Raw genomic sequence first — 16,029 nt, 5'->3', positions numbered from 1 at the left:
TTAGCTACGAGACGGGTGGCGAGAACAGGAACCCCAGACAAAATGAGTAGTGAAGTCACGACCCTCGAAAATGAGATCAAGGAATATAAACTACAGGTTAGTGTTTCTTTCCAAGTCTTTCGACCATTGCTAACTTCAGCATAGTTGGAGACAGTCCAACTAGGCCTTCAAGCAGATCCGGATAGTGCAGAGCTTCAGGAATTAAAGACTGAACTCGAACAAGTCATTTCCCTCACCGAAGCTTCGATCGCAGAACTAAAGCCATATTCAGTTCCAGCTGCTGCACCCAAGAAATCAGAACCACCAGTGAAGGAGAAATGGTCGAGAGAGAACCACCCCGCTTTCAAGAAATCGACGGCTACCACGGCTGCGGTAGAAGAAACAGAGACCCCGGCGAGCTTTTCAGTTAACGATACAGTGCTGGCAAAATGGCATTCAGGAGACAAGGGATTCTACCCCGCGCGTATAACTTCGATTACCGGCTCGTCGACGGCTCCTGTGTATATTGTTAAGTTCAAGAGCTACGACACCACCGAGACACTGCGCGCCAAGGATATCAAACCCATTACCAATCCCAATAAGCGCAAAGCTGATGGTACACCAGTCGCAACTTCGATACCCGTATCCCCCGTCAACTCCAACGTTATCTCTGCAGCTGCAGATATAAACCCAGAGCTTGCGCAACAGACCAAGCGCGAGCCAAGTAAGGTCAGTGATGGTCCCGTGCGGCCTGCCAAAGTTCCCAAGAAGATCAAGGCGAATAAGGAATTGGAAGCTGGCAAGAATAAATGGCAGGATTTTGCGGCGAAGGGGAAGTTCGGGAAGACCGCAAAGAAAGAAAGCATGTTCCGTACCCCTGAGGGTGTTCATGGTAGAGGTATGTTATCCCCTAATTCTCCGGTAATGACAGAGCTAACATAGTGCAGTTGGTTTTACAGGTTCCGGTCAAACTATGCGGAAGGACGCTACGCGGAGTAGGCACATATACCAAACGAATGGCGATGAGGACTTTTAATTGGTTGGGATGGGATTGCGGCGGGCAGGGGTATTCTGCAAGTATTGGCGTTGGGGCTGGCATCTACCTTTCGAGCATCCCTTTCTCTTATCTGTTTGCACATCGATTTTGATGGAGGCTAACACGGGATCTTATTTTGCACTAGTGGCCATGAGAATCAAAAGAAATATGAGAAAATGAATGTACACCCCAAATTCCCGTTCAAAAAGCTATGCACATGGACTCCATGCTAAACTTATAATTTCAAAACAGAATATGGTTATCAGAACCTGCCTCTACCTCTAATCTCTGTCCGGATGCTCTTTCCATCCGTTGGCTATTCCAATGCCACCTTGTTCATTTTATGCGATCTTATGCGCGTTTTTAGCATCGGATGAATATTTTGTATTAACAACCCATCTCAGTCGTAGGCTATATATTGCATGGACTATCTCGAGCCAGAGTGCAAGTGTCTCTGGCAGTGATTTAAATCTGCCTTAGGATGATAATATATCAGACCTATAGTATTAAGAATACACAATATAGAGAATACACAATCTTTCAAGACCTTGATATCAAATTTGAACAAGTCATAAATAGAGATATTTACAGAACCCTTGCATATTCCCAGCTACCCGACAAATATGCCAGCGGGGGAGGGGCTGAGTATGGGAAAATATAACGAAGTCCTTCGGCTTGGTTTGTGGAGCTGTATTATTTGTTCTTTTTGCAATCGCGTTGTTGCTGTATTTTGTTACAATAAAAGCTGTCTGCCTAAGTGCTTTGAGCACTCTTACTTTGAGCAGTTTTATTGCGCTCAGCAATCAGGTTCTCCAATACAGGCCGCAACTGCGAACTCTTTCTTACGGTCCAGATATCTCGCTTCGAAGTGAACCTATAACCTTCTCGTAGCTAGCGCTGTCGAAATGAAACTGAGCATATCGACTTTCCACTCGTACTCTGGGAGGTCGTATCGCTATGTTATAAGAAAGTGAGCTCTTAGGAATAGAAACCGATATTTCGCCCTGGGACGCTGCTCACTTATCTTGCCATATGGTATCAAATGTTGGTTCAGGTTAGAGCTGCCTAGTAGCGAGACACTCATCCCTCCACCTTATTTATATTACAGTGCGCTTGAGCTGGTGACTCTTTCATACAATAAGTAAGGGTTAATTAGCTACCCAAAGTTCTACCTCATTCCCCTTCTAGCGATACCGAAATACAAATGGAGTCAACTCGATAGGACAATGAAAGCCTATCCTGCTTGCCAATTTTAGGAGCCTACCTATACATCAGATTCGACCCCGAGAAACCAGACCGCACCTATCCCAGATAGCAACATGGCTGCCGTGGCTAAATACAAGAAGGAACTTGAAAACTTCGGTGGGTTCCCTAGTTGGAGATTCCCGGCCTTCGGATCCCACGTGATTAATATGACTCATCTCGGTCCCCTTGACTGACAAGAGATAAGCATCTCGTAAAGCGCCTTCTCATCCCATCTTCACACCACTTCCGTCACTATTACAACAAAGTACAATGGGAGCTCACGTAGTAGAACCCAGCCGGCTATGGCTGGAACCACTAAACTCCGAGGAGCATTTCGAAGACTATTATGCAATCCAGTCCCACCCGCTAGCAATGTTCTGGTCGTTAGTTGTTCTAAACATCTGCAATATCTAGGCCAAGGTTGATCTGTGCACAGTTCTCAAACCGTTCATACAACTCGCGAACAGTCATTAGCACAGATGGAGTCGATGCGGCCCTCGGTTGATAAACCGTGGAACGAAAGATGGGCTATTATGCTGCGTCCCATGGCCACTGAAGCTGCTTCTCCAAACGAAGAGAACGGAGCGGTTAAGAAGCCTAAACCGAAGATGATTGGTTTTCTAGGTATTGTCCGGCAAGACGAAATTGGGTATAAACTCCACCCGGACTTTTGGGGGAACGGATACATGTCCGAAGCACTTGCGCTATTTATTGACCTATTTTGGAAATGGGATGGTATGTTCTGTTCTTTTGACATGTTTTTCCCCGTGTGCCGAAACTAAAATTATCGATATAAAAAGGTCATTTCAAACCTGAAGCCGGCCCTCAAGTGCCGACGGAAAGTTGAAACAATTTCTAATACTTTGTGATAGCCATGAAATCGTCTACTAGACTCATTGCAGCCGCAGACTCAGAAAACAAAGGAAGCTTGAGAGTATTAGAAAAAGCAGGGTTTATCAAAGACAGATATGAAAAGGAGTTTTATGAGCGTGCTATAGATCAAGGGAAGGGAGGCAAGAAGCGTGATTTGCAGTTTTTCTACTTGGATAGGCCACAGCGTAATGATGGGACTTCGAATTGAAATGAATCATTGTAGTTTTTTGCTTGGGGATGTGTAGTCACTTAATTCAGATAAATAATTGCTTGGAGTACCTCGGACGGGAGATGATGATGATCTTCTCGGCCATTAAGGCGCTCCAAATACCGATATTGAACTTGCTCGGGATTATGTACTAGGATTGTAGAACAAGCTATCGTAGAGGGAAGGACCAAACTGCAATAAAACACCACTCGAGTTACTCGACGATTCTAACGAACGACGAATAAGCAATCGGTCTCGAGGCAGTAGATAAAAGCGGGACTTAGGAGAATGTCTCGCTCGTATATTGTGAATATACTACCAGGTTATAAGCCGTTTAGCATACTTTGGCAGACACTCACCACCTTAATTATATTTTGAGATATTAAACAATATACAATACATGCCGGGTAATCCCAGTTCTTACGCTCTTACCGTACTGTACAAGATCAACCCGACGCTCCTGCTGATGAGCGCCATTGCGATATAGATATTAAAATATCCTTTCCTTCCTTAGGCTACTTGCCTTCTTCTTTCCACTCGTCATGCCCCAGTCTCCAGTCCTAACCTGACCGAGCCTTTTGCTAAATGTCGAATAGCCCGCCCCTAGTGGCCCCGCTGGGATATTTAGATTATCCCAGTCGGTTTTCCCCTCGCCGTCCCACTCATCTAATGGCTCTTTGCCCTTGTTTAAAGTTGACAAAGTCCTTTTGTCCAATAGTCTCAACCGCTCAATGGCACTTGTCAACACCTCCCAGCTCTCCACAAAACCCAAGCTAGCTTTGGCCCCGCAATCACAGTCACAGCCACCAGGACATTCTGTATTGCCGAATGAGTGATATTCAAGCAAACAGTGCTGATGAGTTGCGCAGCCGCAGGATAAACAGGGTGTGAACAAGGCGCTAATAGGTTCCATGCAAATCGTGCAGCGGAGCTGGCGCTGGGTGGTTTTGCAGCGCTCGCAGCGACCGACCGCGCCACCGCCAACATTAGAGGCTAGCGGTTCGAGGCGAATGTCATGTTTGAGACAGTATCCAGTTACGTCAAGTCCTTGGTCTGTGGTAGGTGGGAGAAAGTGACTGTGGTCTTTCTTGCCAATGAACATTGGCGATGGAGGTTCATGATTCGAAGTATGGGTATTGTTCGAAAGGAGCGAAGCGAACGACCTGTTATCGGGAATATCAGCTTCGGAGAAGAAGTCTTTAAGCCCATTAAACTTTAGGACTTCGAGACTTGCGAGCGGATGACGCCAGAGAAATAAGAGTTCTGCATAAGCCCTACGATAGCCGGCATAGCGAGAGGTATGACTTGAATCCAAAAGGCTGGTACTCATGCAACCCTCGTCATCGAAGGCATTCTGATTTTCCATCGTCAAACTAATGCCACTGCAGATTGTTGGTCTCCAATCGGTCGTTGGCTCCTCATCATCAGAGGAGGAAGGTCTGTCTGTTGCGTACTGCTCTTTCACACTACCAAGCACCGTGGTGTTGCCCCACGTGATCGCAGAACTAAGCATGTTCTCAACCGGGCTTGGGCGCTTCCGACTCGATGATGGTGGATTTGGCGGTGATGAAGAGGCAGTAATAGAGAAGGATCGAGGGAAGTTTGCAGAGAATGTTGACGCAAGAGCGGAATGAGCGCGGCGGAGGCTACGTGGGTTGTCTGGGGACGTGGATAAACTTTGAGTATGCTGAGCTAGACGCTCCTGACTGCCACGGTTTGATCGAAGAGGCGGCGTTTCTCCACATGAGTATGATGCAGAAGCTGGATCACTTCCCCATGCACCGTTCGAAGAACCTACAGAACCATAAAGACCAGATGGAGTTTGTGCTATTTTGGGCGTCGATACCACTGAGTTAATGGGGGTTCTCAGGTACTTGCTCCACGCAGCGGCATCGGTGGGGAAGTAGTCAAGTGAAAATGCCGGCGTTTTCATGGAGATAGGAGTTTGAGGCTGGGTCATATGCGACTCTGCATGTGAAACAGCATTGATCGACTCTGGCTCGTTGAAAACGCACGATAGCATAGCCAGCATTTGAACATCCGCAAGCTGTTCGAAATATTCAAACAAGTCACTGATAAACTGCTTTGCGAGTGGACTATGACCCCATTTCACCCGACCAGACAGACTATTCCGCCGGCCGTGAGCATCATAGGATACGTCAACGCCACTGTCAGAACCGCTCTGTCTCCGACGCCGCTTCACAGAATCTTTTGCGATAACAAGTATCGGCTCACGACGATGAGATTGGTCGAGAACTTCCAATGGAACCTCATTATGCAACAGCATCGCAGCATATCTCCATATGTCTGCAAGGTCACGAAAGCCATGTTTCTCAGCAACAATAGCATTGTGTTCGCATATATTGGGTCCTTCCCCAAAGATAGCATACTCTTCTGCAAGAACAAGCTTTGAAGGGAGAAGGTCCGAGATATTGTGGAGGGATATGATATTCTTGGGTTTGGAGGATCGATTCCTACCGCCCACTCCTGTTGCGCCAGTCCCGGTTCCCGTGCCGGCTGCACTGGATTTCTGAGAGAGAACGGTGGGAGATGCCCTCCCCCAGGCCCTGTGTCCAGACCTGCGAAAGTAATCGGACATGGGAAATCGAGCAACTCGGAAATTTGACGAATCAGAATCGCTTGAGGATGATATGTCAGACTCATCAGATACCTCCGAGTCGGTTCGAGCTTCCGAGGCAAGGGAAAACGTTTTAATTCGGGGAATGGGAGAGGTATTACTATTCAAACGACCAAAGGTCTCAAAACTTGGTTCTCCTCTCGAACGAGCGTTGTTCTTCGCCACAAGGGTCTCCAGAAGTGACTTAACCTTGTCTGCCTTTGGAGGAAAGAAACACACAAGCCTTCCATCCGCCGAAAATCGAGCTCCACAGAACCGTGGTAGTGGGACATTGGCGTTACGATTTATAGGCGTAAACATATCTCCTGTGGCGCTAGAATCCAGTTCCTGAGACATCATAGCCGAAGCACCGGCCGGTATATCAGCGTCTTCGTCGTCACTCGAGCTTTCGTCGGCAAGAGCATCAAGATCGTCGTCGATATCCCTGACGTCCTTGAAAAATGTTGTGCTTGCCTCTAAATCAACCTCGCCCAAGAGATAGCAGAGAACAGCCTCGAGGCATCCTTGCCGACGTGTAACGAACCCTGTTGCTATTTGTTGGACTTCTCGCTTTAATTTGTGATGGACCTCGTCAGACATGAGTGAAGTTTTGCCTAAGTTGAACATTGGTGGCTTCGTCTCTGGATACTGGTCTGGGAATGTTATCGTGACTTTGATATAGATAGCATTGCCTTCTTCCCCCCACGGCCCATTCATGGATACAACGGCAGTACGTTGGTCCATATTGACGTCGTCGAAAGTAATCTTGGGAAGTTGGTCATGGATACGGATAATTTCATCATGCAGACTTTCCGGGGAATTCCATGCTCTGTCTTCTTCAAACTCAGGGTTCAGAAGGGAGAATTTCCGTGAAGACGCCCGCCGTTGTCGGCCGTTGCCAGTTTCCTGCTTATTGAACTTAATGCCACTCATCCAACCGATCTGTTTTTGGTTCTGATCATCCGGCTTGACACACCTCTCCTTCCCTGTTACTACTGGAGCCCTAACCATCCCGTGTGCCCGTGTATTCCGAGGCAAAGTCATTTTTTTCATGGCTGAACTCAACGCACTGACTTTCAAACCGGAGCTCCCAGGCCTAGGGCCTGCGAGTGGAACATGCTTTTTGTCACTCGCGACATTCTCTAAAGTGCGGAACGTTTTATAGACTGCCCCTTTTCGTGTGACATTCAGGTTCTTGCGAACTTTGCTGCCCTTCACATAGCCAGCCTTCTCCAATATTTCCGGATCAACGTGCTGTAAGCGTAACCGGTTGTCTTCGCCCCAGGAGACCAACTGGAACTCTCGATTGTCGATTCCGTCACCCGTAACACCGCCTCGACTTCTCCACAAGAAGTCTTTTACCTTGTTTTCGCCATGTCCTGCGAATGTAACAATAGATGAGACGGTGCTGTCTTTATTAGAGTCCTCATGCGCTTGACCCTCATAAAGATGCAGATTCCCGGGAGTGTCCTGTGGCATAGCCAGAAGTCCATATCCAAAAGGAGTATGGCGAGCTCGCCAAACAGGGAAATTGGTCCGGATAATGCGCTCCGGTTCATCCAAGTCGTTGCCATAGTCCCAAAATTTGATGCTCTTGTCTAGGGAGCAGGTGACAACGCTTGTGGTCTTGGTTCGATTCCAATCGATGCCATAGATTTTTGACTCATGCGCATTGATAGACCTCAGGGGTGCAGCCCCTTTACGGTCGTCCCATATCCTTAGCCAACGATCATGCGAGGAAGCAAGAATATGGGGATCCTGACGGTTGTATTTGACTTGGGTCGCGCCTGCAAACCAATCACAAAATGAGAGGACAGGTTGCCTTGGCCTACGAAGGTCCCAACAGTGGACATACCCATCTACGGCACATGTTGCAAGCATGTCCGTGTGATGCGCCGAGAAATTGATATCCGTGATAGCCCTCGTATGTCCATGGAGTGTGTGTTCGATTGCCCCTCTAGACCTATCCTCCTGCATATTCAAGTTCCAGACCAACGCCTTCTGGTTTGCCGTGCTAACGACCCAGTAGTCTCGCGCTGCAAATGGCGACCATTGTACGTCTGCCACGAGCCAAGGTAGGCCATGCCTAAGATGGCGAGGAGGGTTCAGCGGGGAATCGAGGTCGATTATGTCGAGTCCATCGGTACTATGGAAATTAGCACATATTATTCGAGAAAAGGGGTTATAGAGTAGGCCTCACGAAGCAAGAGCAACATCTCGCCCTGAGGGCGAGATGGTAGCCGACCCCACCTTGCGGTCAACATGAATCGACACATCTGCCTCAAAGGTGCTGCTGTCAAATGCAGACTTTAAAGCTTTCCCTTTGCGCGACTCCTCCATCGTTGTTGAATTTTGCGGTTGTGGTTTCGCATCATATCATCATTGAGCTCGAGTTGTCATCGTCTTCTGGTCGTTGAAGACGTCAAATGCGACCTTCCGCCCTGCATGGTAATACGGCAACTATACAGGCATGACGCAAGATTGCAGCACATCAAAGCCGTAATAAGTGTTTCGCGATCCGGAATCCTAGAAATATGATGGGATCCAAAGCCGGTTGAGGTTGAGGTCGAGGGATCGAAGAGTTGGATGGAGATGTCTAAAGCATAGAGCTTCAACGGCGACCCGAAGCTCCCACTCGCTACTAGCGTTATTCATCCACGGAACTTGCCGGCACTTGAGAACGAACTCGAAGCCTTGCGCTATTATTGCACGATAACTGGAAACACATTTGATACTCTACTCGAGAAAAACTGGCGAATGTACTCCATAGACCAGACTCTACGAACACAGCTATTCTAGTGAATAATCGAGTAAAGCCTGCAGCGCTTTCCCACGGTGTTCTTCCCCTCCAAACCCCCACTTAGCCGCGAGCGACATCCGTTATCAACACCAGTAAATTGTTTGAAAGGAGACACCGACAACGACCACCGCACTTCCCACATCTCACGGACGATTTGCACCAAGTCCCGGTGCCTCTGTCTCCACTCTTGAGCGAACGGTCACTATTTAGCTCTTGTTAGAGCGTTCTAGCCTTGTCGCGCCCGCCCAAGTACGGGACCGCATCGCGGCTACATCTACACCCTCGCCATGGCGTTGCCAAAAAGGATTATCAAGGAGACGGAGAGGTTAATGGCAGAACCGTGAGCATTTGAGGGTGGTGTCGATATGGTCGGTTGCTGATATCATCGTGTAACAGTGTTCCTGGTATCAGCGCAGTTCCTCACGAGGATAACCTACGATACTTTGACGTTTCCATACACGGTCCCACCCAATCTCCATATGAAGGTGAGACCTTGGGCTGCATATATTAAAATGAACAGGTATCTAATGTCTCTTCAGGTGGCATTTTCAAACTCGAGCTTTTCTTGCCGGACGATTACCCTATGACCCCGCCAAAGATCCGGTTCCTGACGAAGATTTACCATCCGAACATTGATAAGCTGGGGCGTATCTGTCTTGATGTTCTCAAGAGTATGTGGAATCCCGCTTAGTTTCTACGTCTTTGTGGCTAACCAACTCTATCTAGGCAACTGGTCTCCTGCTCTCCAAATCCGCACGATCCTCCTCTCTATCCAAGCCCTCCTAGGTGCGCCGAACCCAGATGACCCACTGGCGCCGGAGGTAGCCAAGCGGTGGAAGGAGGATGAACATGCAGCGATTGAAACTGCCAAAGAATGGACGCGAACCCATGCGATGACCTGATTGACGGTGTTCAGAATTGGAATTAAGCCCTGCGTAGCGGAAGGCATCTAAAGATCCTGAGCTTTTATGAGAAGAGACATCGATGCGACGAAATGGCTTTAGATATGCAGATGGCTCGGCGTATTTGATTAATTTCTTTAATGGCGCTGGTCAGGGTCTGCATTCTTAAAATAGAGATCCATGAGGGGCTAGAGACAATCAAGCATGTCTGAATCAATGCTAGATGGTACGCATTAGTGAAGTGAGGATTTCGATATTGAATATGACCTCCCGAGCCTAACATTAGTTTCTAGGCTGGGTTCAGCAGCTCATAGGCGCGTTGAGTCGTCGTAGGAGCGCGACGCTCGCCTTCGTCACTTTACAGCTGAATTGCCTTGCCTAGCCCATCACAGCTGCTCTCTTGGCCATATCTAGAAAGAAGTTTCTTTTCTGTCAAACCCCGCTTCACTATGATATCAATACTGCTCCCTAGGGGTGGACTCATTCAGGCTTACAGCAGAAACCGTCTCCCATGTTGGTTTATACACCCCTTTTCTCACGAACTCTATATCCAATAGGAGCTCTAGTGGACTCGGTATTTGGGCTTTCAACCATCGTCTTGCCCTAGCTTGGTTCTCAACATCCTGCCGCCTTGTTCTATCGGTGCCTGCCTCAATGCTATTGCCAACGACCTACTTTCTCTAAAGATTAGGAGGTTCAGATGTCACACAAGTACAAGTACCTTGCTTTCTAATCATACTACATGTTATATCTTATGGCGGCCGATGCATTTCAAATTATGAACCAGCGCGGCATCGAGAGGGTAGAGCAGTGTACGCATCCTTCTTCCACACAAGTATGGATGCTCCCGTGATGCCTGCCTACGTCGTGTGAGTGACGGGTGGGTGGCCAATTCCTTACCGCCAGCAGATACAAATGCTTAGTATAGTATTTGCCACTGAGCAATGATCCTGATCACTGTTTCTTCGCTCTCCCCGTAAAATGTGAATGGGAATGTGAAACGTTCGTATTGTTGTTGGTGCCAGACGTGGGCTGGCCATAATACCCATAAACGACGACACCAAAAACACCTCGGCTGGCGTCGAGATTTATATAAGAAGGGAGAAGACTCCGGCCCCTTGGCGGCAATAGTTGGGTTGTGGGGTGCGGGGTTGGGCCGGTTCCCCCTTTGCCCACGTGCCACCGTGTTTGGGGTTAATCTAAGTGACAGAGCTAAAATAGGGATCCTATTTGTTGGCAACCAACTTGATACTGGATGTATGTACTTCGTACAGAGTTCAGCCCTTCAACCCCTTCAACCCCTTCACCGTAATAATAGAATTCCCTGTCGCTACCGGTAGGTGGGTCAGTTCCGCATCCCAGCCTTGATCGGGCCTGGCGTGGTTCCCGCGGTTGGCGGTCTGGCGATCTCGCATGATTTCTCGACTCGAAACGATAACTAGTGCTCGTAACTACGGAGTAAACACTCAAACACTAAAATCTTATTCTCCTAGTCGCATCTCCACGTCTCCACGTCTCCACGTCTCCACACCTTCAGCGCCAATATTAACATCACATTCGCCCTCAACCACCAGAGGCTTCCCAGCTCTGATCGTGATATTGTGATGCCGCCATATCGGCCAGCGTCCGGTTTGTTCCGTCAACTGAGTTGAGTCCGAGTACTCGTTCAGCTAAACTTTTAGCCGCCTTCTACCAAGTGCGAGTACCGCCACATGTTAGATTCATTTCCTCATGTTCAACTTGGGAATAGGTGAAGCCCAACCAGTCATTGTCGAGTGGCGAGTGGCGAGAGCCCCTTCTAGCGGCGCACTGCATGCGCCGCGCCGGGGATACCGTTATTTCTAGAAGTCCTCCCGCTCTCGAGTCTCTTCTTTCCCGTCCTTGCGCAAGCCTCAAGCTCATGCCTACGACTTGCGAAGCAGCTCCTGTGGACAGGTTTCCCACTCCGAGTCCCCACACGGAGTGGCCGCCAGCTTGCCAAGTGTGTATCAGCGACTGTTCAGATGGGCCACGGAATTGGCCCATTCTCTGAACGCGACCACAACTCTTGCGTCGTATGCATAGCAAACGGAGCGTTATTGGTCCCCCTTCTGGAATCTGCACATCAGATCAGCCACAAGCGCTACTTTGCCCCCCTGAGCCAACGCCGCCTCGTGGCCCTGGGGTGATCCTTCAATCCCTTCGCCAATATAACATGGACTCGTCAGGGGTCTCCTGCCACCCCGCCTCTTCTCCACGCTTTGGAATTCTGGAGATCTCGAAATCTGGAAAGTTACCTCGGCCGGCTCCGCTATATGGGCGGAGGACCAACGAGAGAGCCGACTAGAGGTGCGGGGAAGGGAGGCCTAGTTTCAGCCTTCCCCAGGCGCCGGGCCTTCAACGCGCTCGCTATTCGTGGAGATGGGTAATTTTATACTAGTATCATACCAATACCGTGTCCCAAGCACTAATACCGAGATTCGAGGATTCCACAATGTCGCCCTGGTCAAGTCGGTGCCGCTCGACACACACACCTTAAAATATTTGCAACTAAGCCAAGCTAGGGCGTCCAGGATCCAGAACCCTCCTCGTCTCCAATTCCATGCTTCAACGTTGAGCTCCATCGTCATCCCCGTCGTGCAGCTACGAGGCTTGCTGTTTTAAGGCCCCTGGTCCAAGTGAAATCCTATGTTGCTACTCTGCCGTATCAAAAGTCCACCGATCTTGCGGGAACTTACGGAGTAGAACTATGTATACCAGTATAACCGTCACATTTAACGCCACTGTGACAATCTAGAGCGAAGTCTGAGAGTTAGGGGCCGCGGAGGTGAGGAAGATGCCTGCCAAGTTCATGTCATGCGTGTCATTGTTACGCTACGAAATACTCGTGCCGCAACTTCTCATTCTCAACTTTCTCGGCTCTCATCCCGCATCTGCGTACCTACGAAGTACGTGCTCTGTATCAAGATGTAGGTACTAGGATAACGGTCAGGGTTGCATCGTGGCCCTGTCTTAGACTCCTAGACATTCCCAACTCTCTGCTTTCTCGATTTTATTTAAACGTAACGCATTTCCCCCTCCCTCTCTCATTTTCCTCCATAAGTTGTCTTTCCCTGTATCTCATCACAATTCCCCATCGCTACCTCCCAAGAATCCTAGGAGGTTTCACTTCATCTTCGGTCATTTCTCTACCTTGTGGAAACACAATGGCGACCGATAAGCCCGAAACTGGGGTGCACGCCTCAGAGCCCTCAAGCGCAAGTTCGCTGAATAAGGAGAATATGTCACCCGAAACGGAACAGCTAGAGGTTATCAGGACTGTATCGAAAGTGCCAGGCAATCCTAATTACCACGAGAAGGATGGATTGAGAACCTATGGCGATGATGAAGATCACGACCAAGAGCCCCCTATGACTATGAATCGGTTTATGTCATTGCTTGCAATGGCATTCTTATGGACCGGCTCTCAAATTCCGGTGTATCTATTTGGTGAGTTGCCATAGCTTTCATTCAAGCGCTCCGCTAACCAAATCTAAAGGTGCCGTTCCACCTCTTATATACACTGACATTGGAGGCGTTGACAAGTGGATCTGGTTTGTTTTGGCGAATTTGTTAGCTCTTGCAGCTATCTGCCCGTTCGTTGGGGCCTTGTCTGATCTCCTCGGTCGACGATATGTTGCTTTGGCTGGGGCTTCATTTATCGTCATTGGGATGATTGTCTGTGCAACTGCGCAAACAATGGAGGTCTTCATTGGTACGTTTCCTCTTGCCGCTGCGTATTTCTCAATTAACGATTCCTAGGTGGGATGGCACTAGCTGGTGTGGGAGCTGGTATAAACGAATTGACTGCCCTTGCAGTTACGTCCGAACTTGCCCCAACATCAAAGCGAGGAAAATACGTTGCTGTTCTCATATTCACGAACCTGCCATTCTGCCCATCCGTTTTATGGGGCCAGTTGATCGCATCACATGGCAGCTGGCGATACATTGGCCTTTTCTGTGCAGTCTGGGCCTTTATTGGACTCGTCATGACCGCCGTCTTCTACTTCCCACCACCCCGTGTCAACTCGAGCGGCCTCAGCCGAAAAGAAGTCATTGCGCAAATTGATTTCGTTGGTGGATTACTTTCTATCTCTGGTTTGATCCTCTTCATCGCCGGCCTTCTATGGGGTGGCTACCAATACCCTTGGAGTGACCCTCATGTCCTGGCCACCCTCATCCTAGGTTCCGTTCTTCTCATCGCATGTGGATTCTGGGAGGCCTACGGAGCGAAGTATCCCATGTTCCCTGCCCGCCTCAAGAAGGATCCGCGCATTCTGGCCCTCACGCTGGTCATTACTTTTATCTCGGGAGCTAATTTCTTCTCCGTGTTGCTCTTCTGGCCCACACAATCCTTCAACGTCTACGGTCATGACCCTGTCCAGAATGGCATCCGTGGACTTCCCATCGGCTTCGCCATCCTAGTAGGCGCCTGCCTCGTCCTCTGGCTCCTCTCCGTCTTCCGTGGCCATAATCGAATGCTCATGATTGTCTCGTCCTGCCTGATGACCGCCGGCTGCGGTGCTCTTGCCACCGCCCGCGTGGATAATCTCAACGCCGTCTACGGCATCCTCACCGTCGCCGGCCTCGGCATCGGCGGTATCGTTGTCCCAGCCTCAATCATTACAACCATTATCTGCCCCGACGACCTCATCGCTACCATTGCCGCTCTTACGCTCGCTATTCGTGTCGTCGGTGGGGCCATTGGCTATACCACCTATTACAATGTATTCATTCACAGGGTAGAGCACGAGCTGGGAGTTAAAATCACAGCAGCTTGCGTTAAAAACGCAATCATAGACCCCAAGATAATTGGGATGGCCGCTAAGTTGACCGGCGCATCACTTACTGAGAAAATCATAGCTCTACCGGGCGTGAGTGGCAATGTGACGATTTACAATGACATTATACTAGCGGGTCAGGAAGCATTCGCGATTGCTTACTCCAGAGTCTATCTCGTCAGTATTGCGTTTGGGGTGATCAGCATTATTGCGAGTATTTTCTTGGGGGATATTTCCAAGTATATGGACGATCATGTGGCGGTTGTTATTCATTAAGGAATTTGTATGGAAAGGGCTACTGGTATGCAGCTCACACACCACTAGTAATAATACATTCAAGTTATGAACAACTTTGGACGACTCGCTAGAAATGCACGCCGCTTTGTGCTATCAAGAAGTGCGATCTCTACTTTCCTGTTTTAAAACTTGTCAGCCATGACTATAACAGCCACATATCTATTACTATCAAAATTGACGGGCACACATTCTACAAATAGTTTAAAACCACGACGGCATCGCCGCAGACCTAAAATCCGGAATATGTCATTCATACGAAATTTGGTAACCATAATGATCGTTGGGGCAGTATTCTCTCCCAGTTCTAGATCACATCACATCCTATGATGCCATTGCCAACCTTCTTGTGTGGATAAGTATCTTGCTATTTGCTATATGTTGCTTATGACCCGAGACATTCCTGAGCCCCCGACATTGTACCCAATCTGATATCGATTACGCCAAACACGATCAAATTAAACATCTGTACAAGAAATAAATAGCGCATTTGGGTATCTATTTGGTGCCGGCGTTGCCAGTGATCGTATTGGCAGCGTTTCCGAGTGTCTCCGAAGCAGAATTTGCAACATTTCCAAGTGTCTCCGAGGCAGTGTTGGCTGCGTTACCAAGAGTCTGCTTGGCGGAGTCAAGGTAGGAACTGCCCTGGTTTTGGGCAGTGCCGGCGTTGGAGCGGGTGCTGTCGGCAAGGTTCTGGGTTGTGGATTTCTGGGAGTCTGTGGGAATTGTTTTGTTAGCATCGAAATTGCGAGGTAAATTTTGGAGAATGATTAATGTAATGGTGCGGAAAGGAGAGGATGGCGGCGTACTGGGTTGGACTGTACCGGCAACCTTGTCAGCGGTACTAGAGAGGTTCTCTGAGGCTTGTTGGGCGTATGATTTTCGAGAGTCAGGAGTGATCTTCTCTGAGACCTGGTCGCCCAGACCTTTGCGACTATATGATATTAGCTAAGAGATTCGAGATAAGGGAGCATGCATATCGTCCGCTGGTCGGAATATAGAGAACTATTGGAGGAGAATAACTTACAGAGAATCAGACATGTTGATTGAGTTTGTTTTTAAAGAAGCTAGTTGGTGAGGTCTAGTATTGAAATTGTTTGGACAAAGTACGAGTTGTAAATCTTGTGCTTAAGATAGAGAAAGAAAGAAGGCTCGAGGGGCCAGAAGGGCCATTTATAAGATGGACCCAACCGCAGCCTATCTGTCTTGCCACGAACCTGATGGAAGGCAGATTTCATCTCGAGCTGGGAACGGCTTCGAATGACTGCGAACGAAC

General features: G+C 48.7%; 6 protein-coding genes across 6 annotated transcripts; 4 read left to right on the top strand and 2 right to left on the bottom strand.

Moving 5' to 3' along the window:
- Nucleotides 1-42: 42 nt before the first annotated feature.
- Nucleotides 43-1,015, top strand: BP5553_05842 (Uncharacterized protein; the record flags this gene model as incomplete). The annotated part of the gene is made up of 3 exons (XM_032014465.1): nt 43-96; nt 145-877; nt 927-1,015. The coding sequence occupies 3 exons, from the start codon at nt 43-45 to the stop codon at nt 1,013-1,015; spliced, it is 876 nt and encodes a 291-aa protein (XP_031869146.1).
- Nucleotides 1,016-2,334: 1,319 nt separating this feature from the next.
- BP5553_05841 (uncharacterized protein) lies at nt 2,335-3,341 on the top strand (the record flags this gene model as incomplete). Its single annotated transcript, XM_032014464.1, has 4 exons — nt 2,335-2,377; nt 2,466-2,643; nt 2,697-2,995; nt 3,133-3,341. 4 exons carry the CDS (start codon nt 2,335-2,337, stop codon nt 3,339-3,341), a joined length of 729 nt encoding a protein of 242 aa, XP_031869145.1.
- Nucleotides 3,342-3,831: 490 nt separating this feature from the next.
- On the bottom strand, nt 3,832-8,298 carry BP5553_05840 (uncharacterized protein; the record flags this gene model as incomplete). The annotated part of the gene is made up of 2 exons (XM_032014463.1): nt 3,832-8,104; nt 8,159-8,298. The coding sequence occupies 2 exons, from the start codon at nt 8,296-8,298 to the stop codon at nt 3,832-3,834; spliced, it is 4,413 nt and encodes a 1,470-aa protein (XP_031869144.1).
- Nucleotides 8,299-9,045: 747 nt separating this feature from the next.
- Nucleotides 9,046-9,660, top strand: BP5553_05839 (Ubiquitin-conjugating enzyme E2; the record flags this gene model as incomplete). The annotated part of the gene is made up of 4 exons (XM_032014462.1): nt 9,046-9,098; nt 9,155-9,243; nt 9,298-9,429; nt 9,485-9,660. 4 exons carry the CDS (start codon nt 9,046-9,048, stop codon nt 9,658-9,660), a joined length of 450 nt encoding a protein of 149 aa, XP_031869143.1.
- Nucleotides 9,661-12,845: 3,185 nt separating this feature from the next.
- BP5553_05838 (MFS multidrug transporter-like protein) lies at nt 12,846-14,735 on the top strand (the record flags this gene model as incomplete). The annotated part of the gene is made up of 3 exons (XM_032014461.1): nt 12,846-13,128; nt 13,178-13,393; nt 13,441-14,735. 3 exons carry the CDS (start codon nt 12,846-12,848, stop codon nt 14,733-14,735), a joined length of 1,794 nt encoding a protein of 597 aa, XP_031869142.1.
- A 516-nt stretch (nt 14,736-15,251) lies between these two features.
- On the bottom strand, nt 15,252-15,794 carry BP5553_05837 (uncharacterized protein; the record flags this gene model as incomplete). Its single annotated transcript, XM_032014460.1, has 2 exons — nt 15,252-15,687; nt 15,781-15,794. 2 exons carry the CDS (start codon nt 15,792-15,794, stop codon nt 15,252-15,254), a joined length of 450 nt encoding a protein of 149 aa, XP_031869141.1.
- Between the last annotated feature and the right edge of the window lie 235 nt (nt 15,795-16,029).

Source organism: Venustampulla echinocandica, assembly GCF_003357145.1.
Source record: "Venustampulla echinocandica strain BP 5553 chromosome Unknown scaffold_3, whole genome shotgun sequence".
NCBI lineage: Eukaryota > Fungi > Ascomycota > Leotiomycetes > Helotiales > Pleuroascaceae > Venustampulla > Venustampulla echinocandica.
This window is presented reverse-complemented; position numbering and strand designations above follow the sequence as displayed.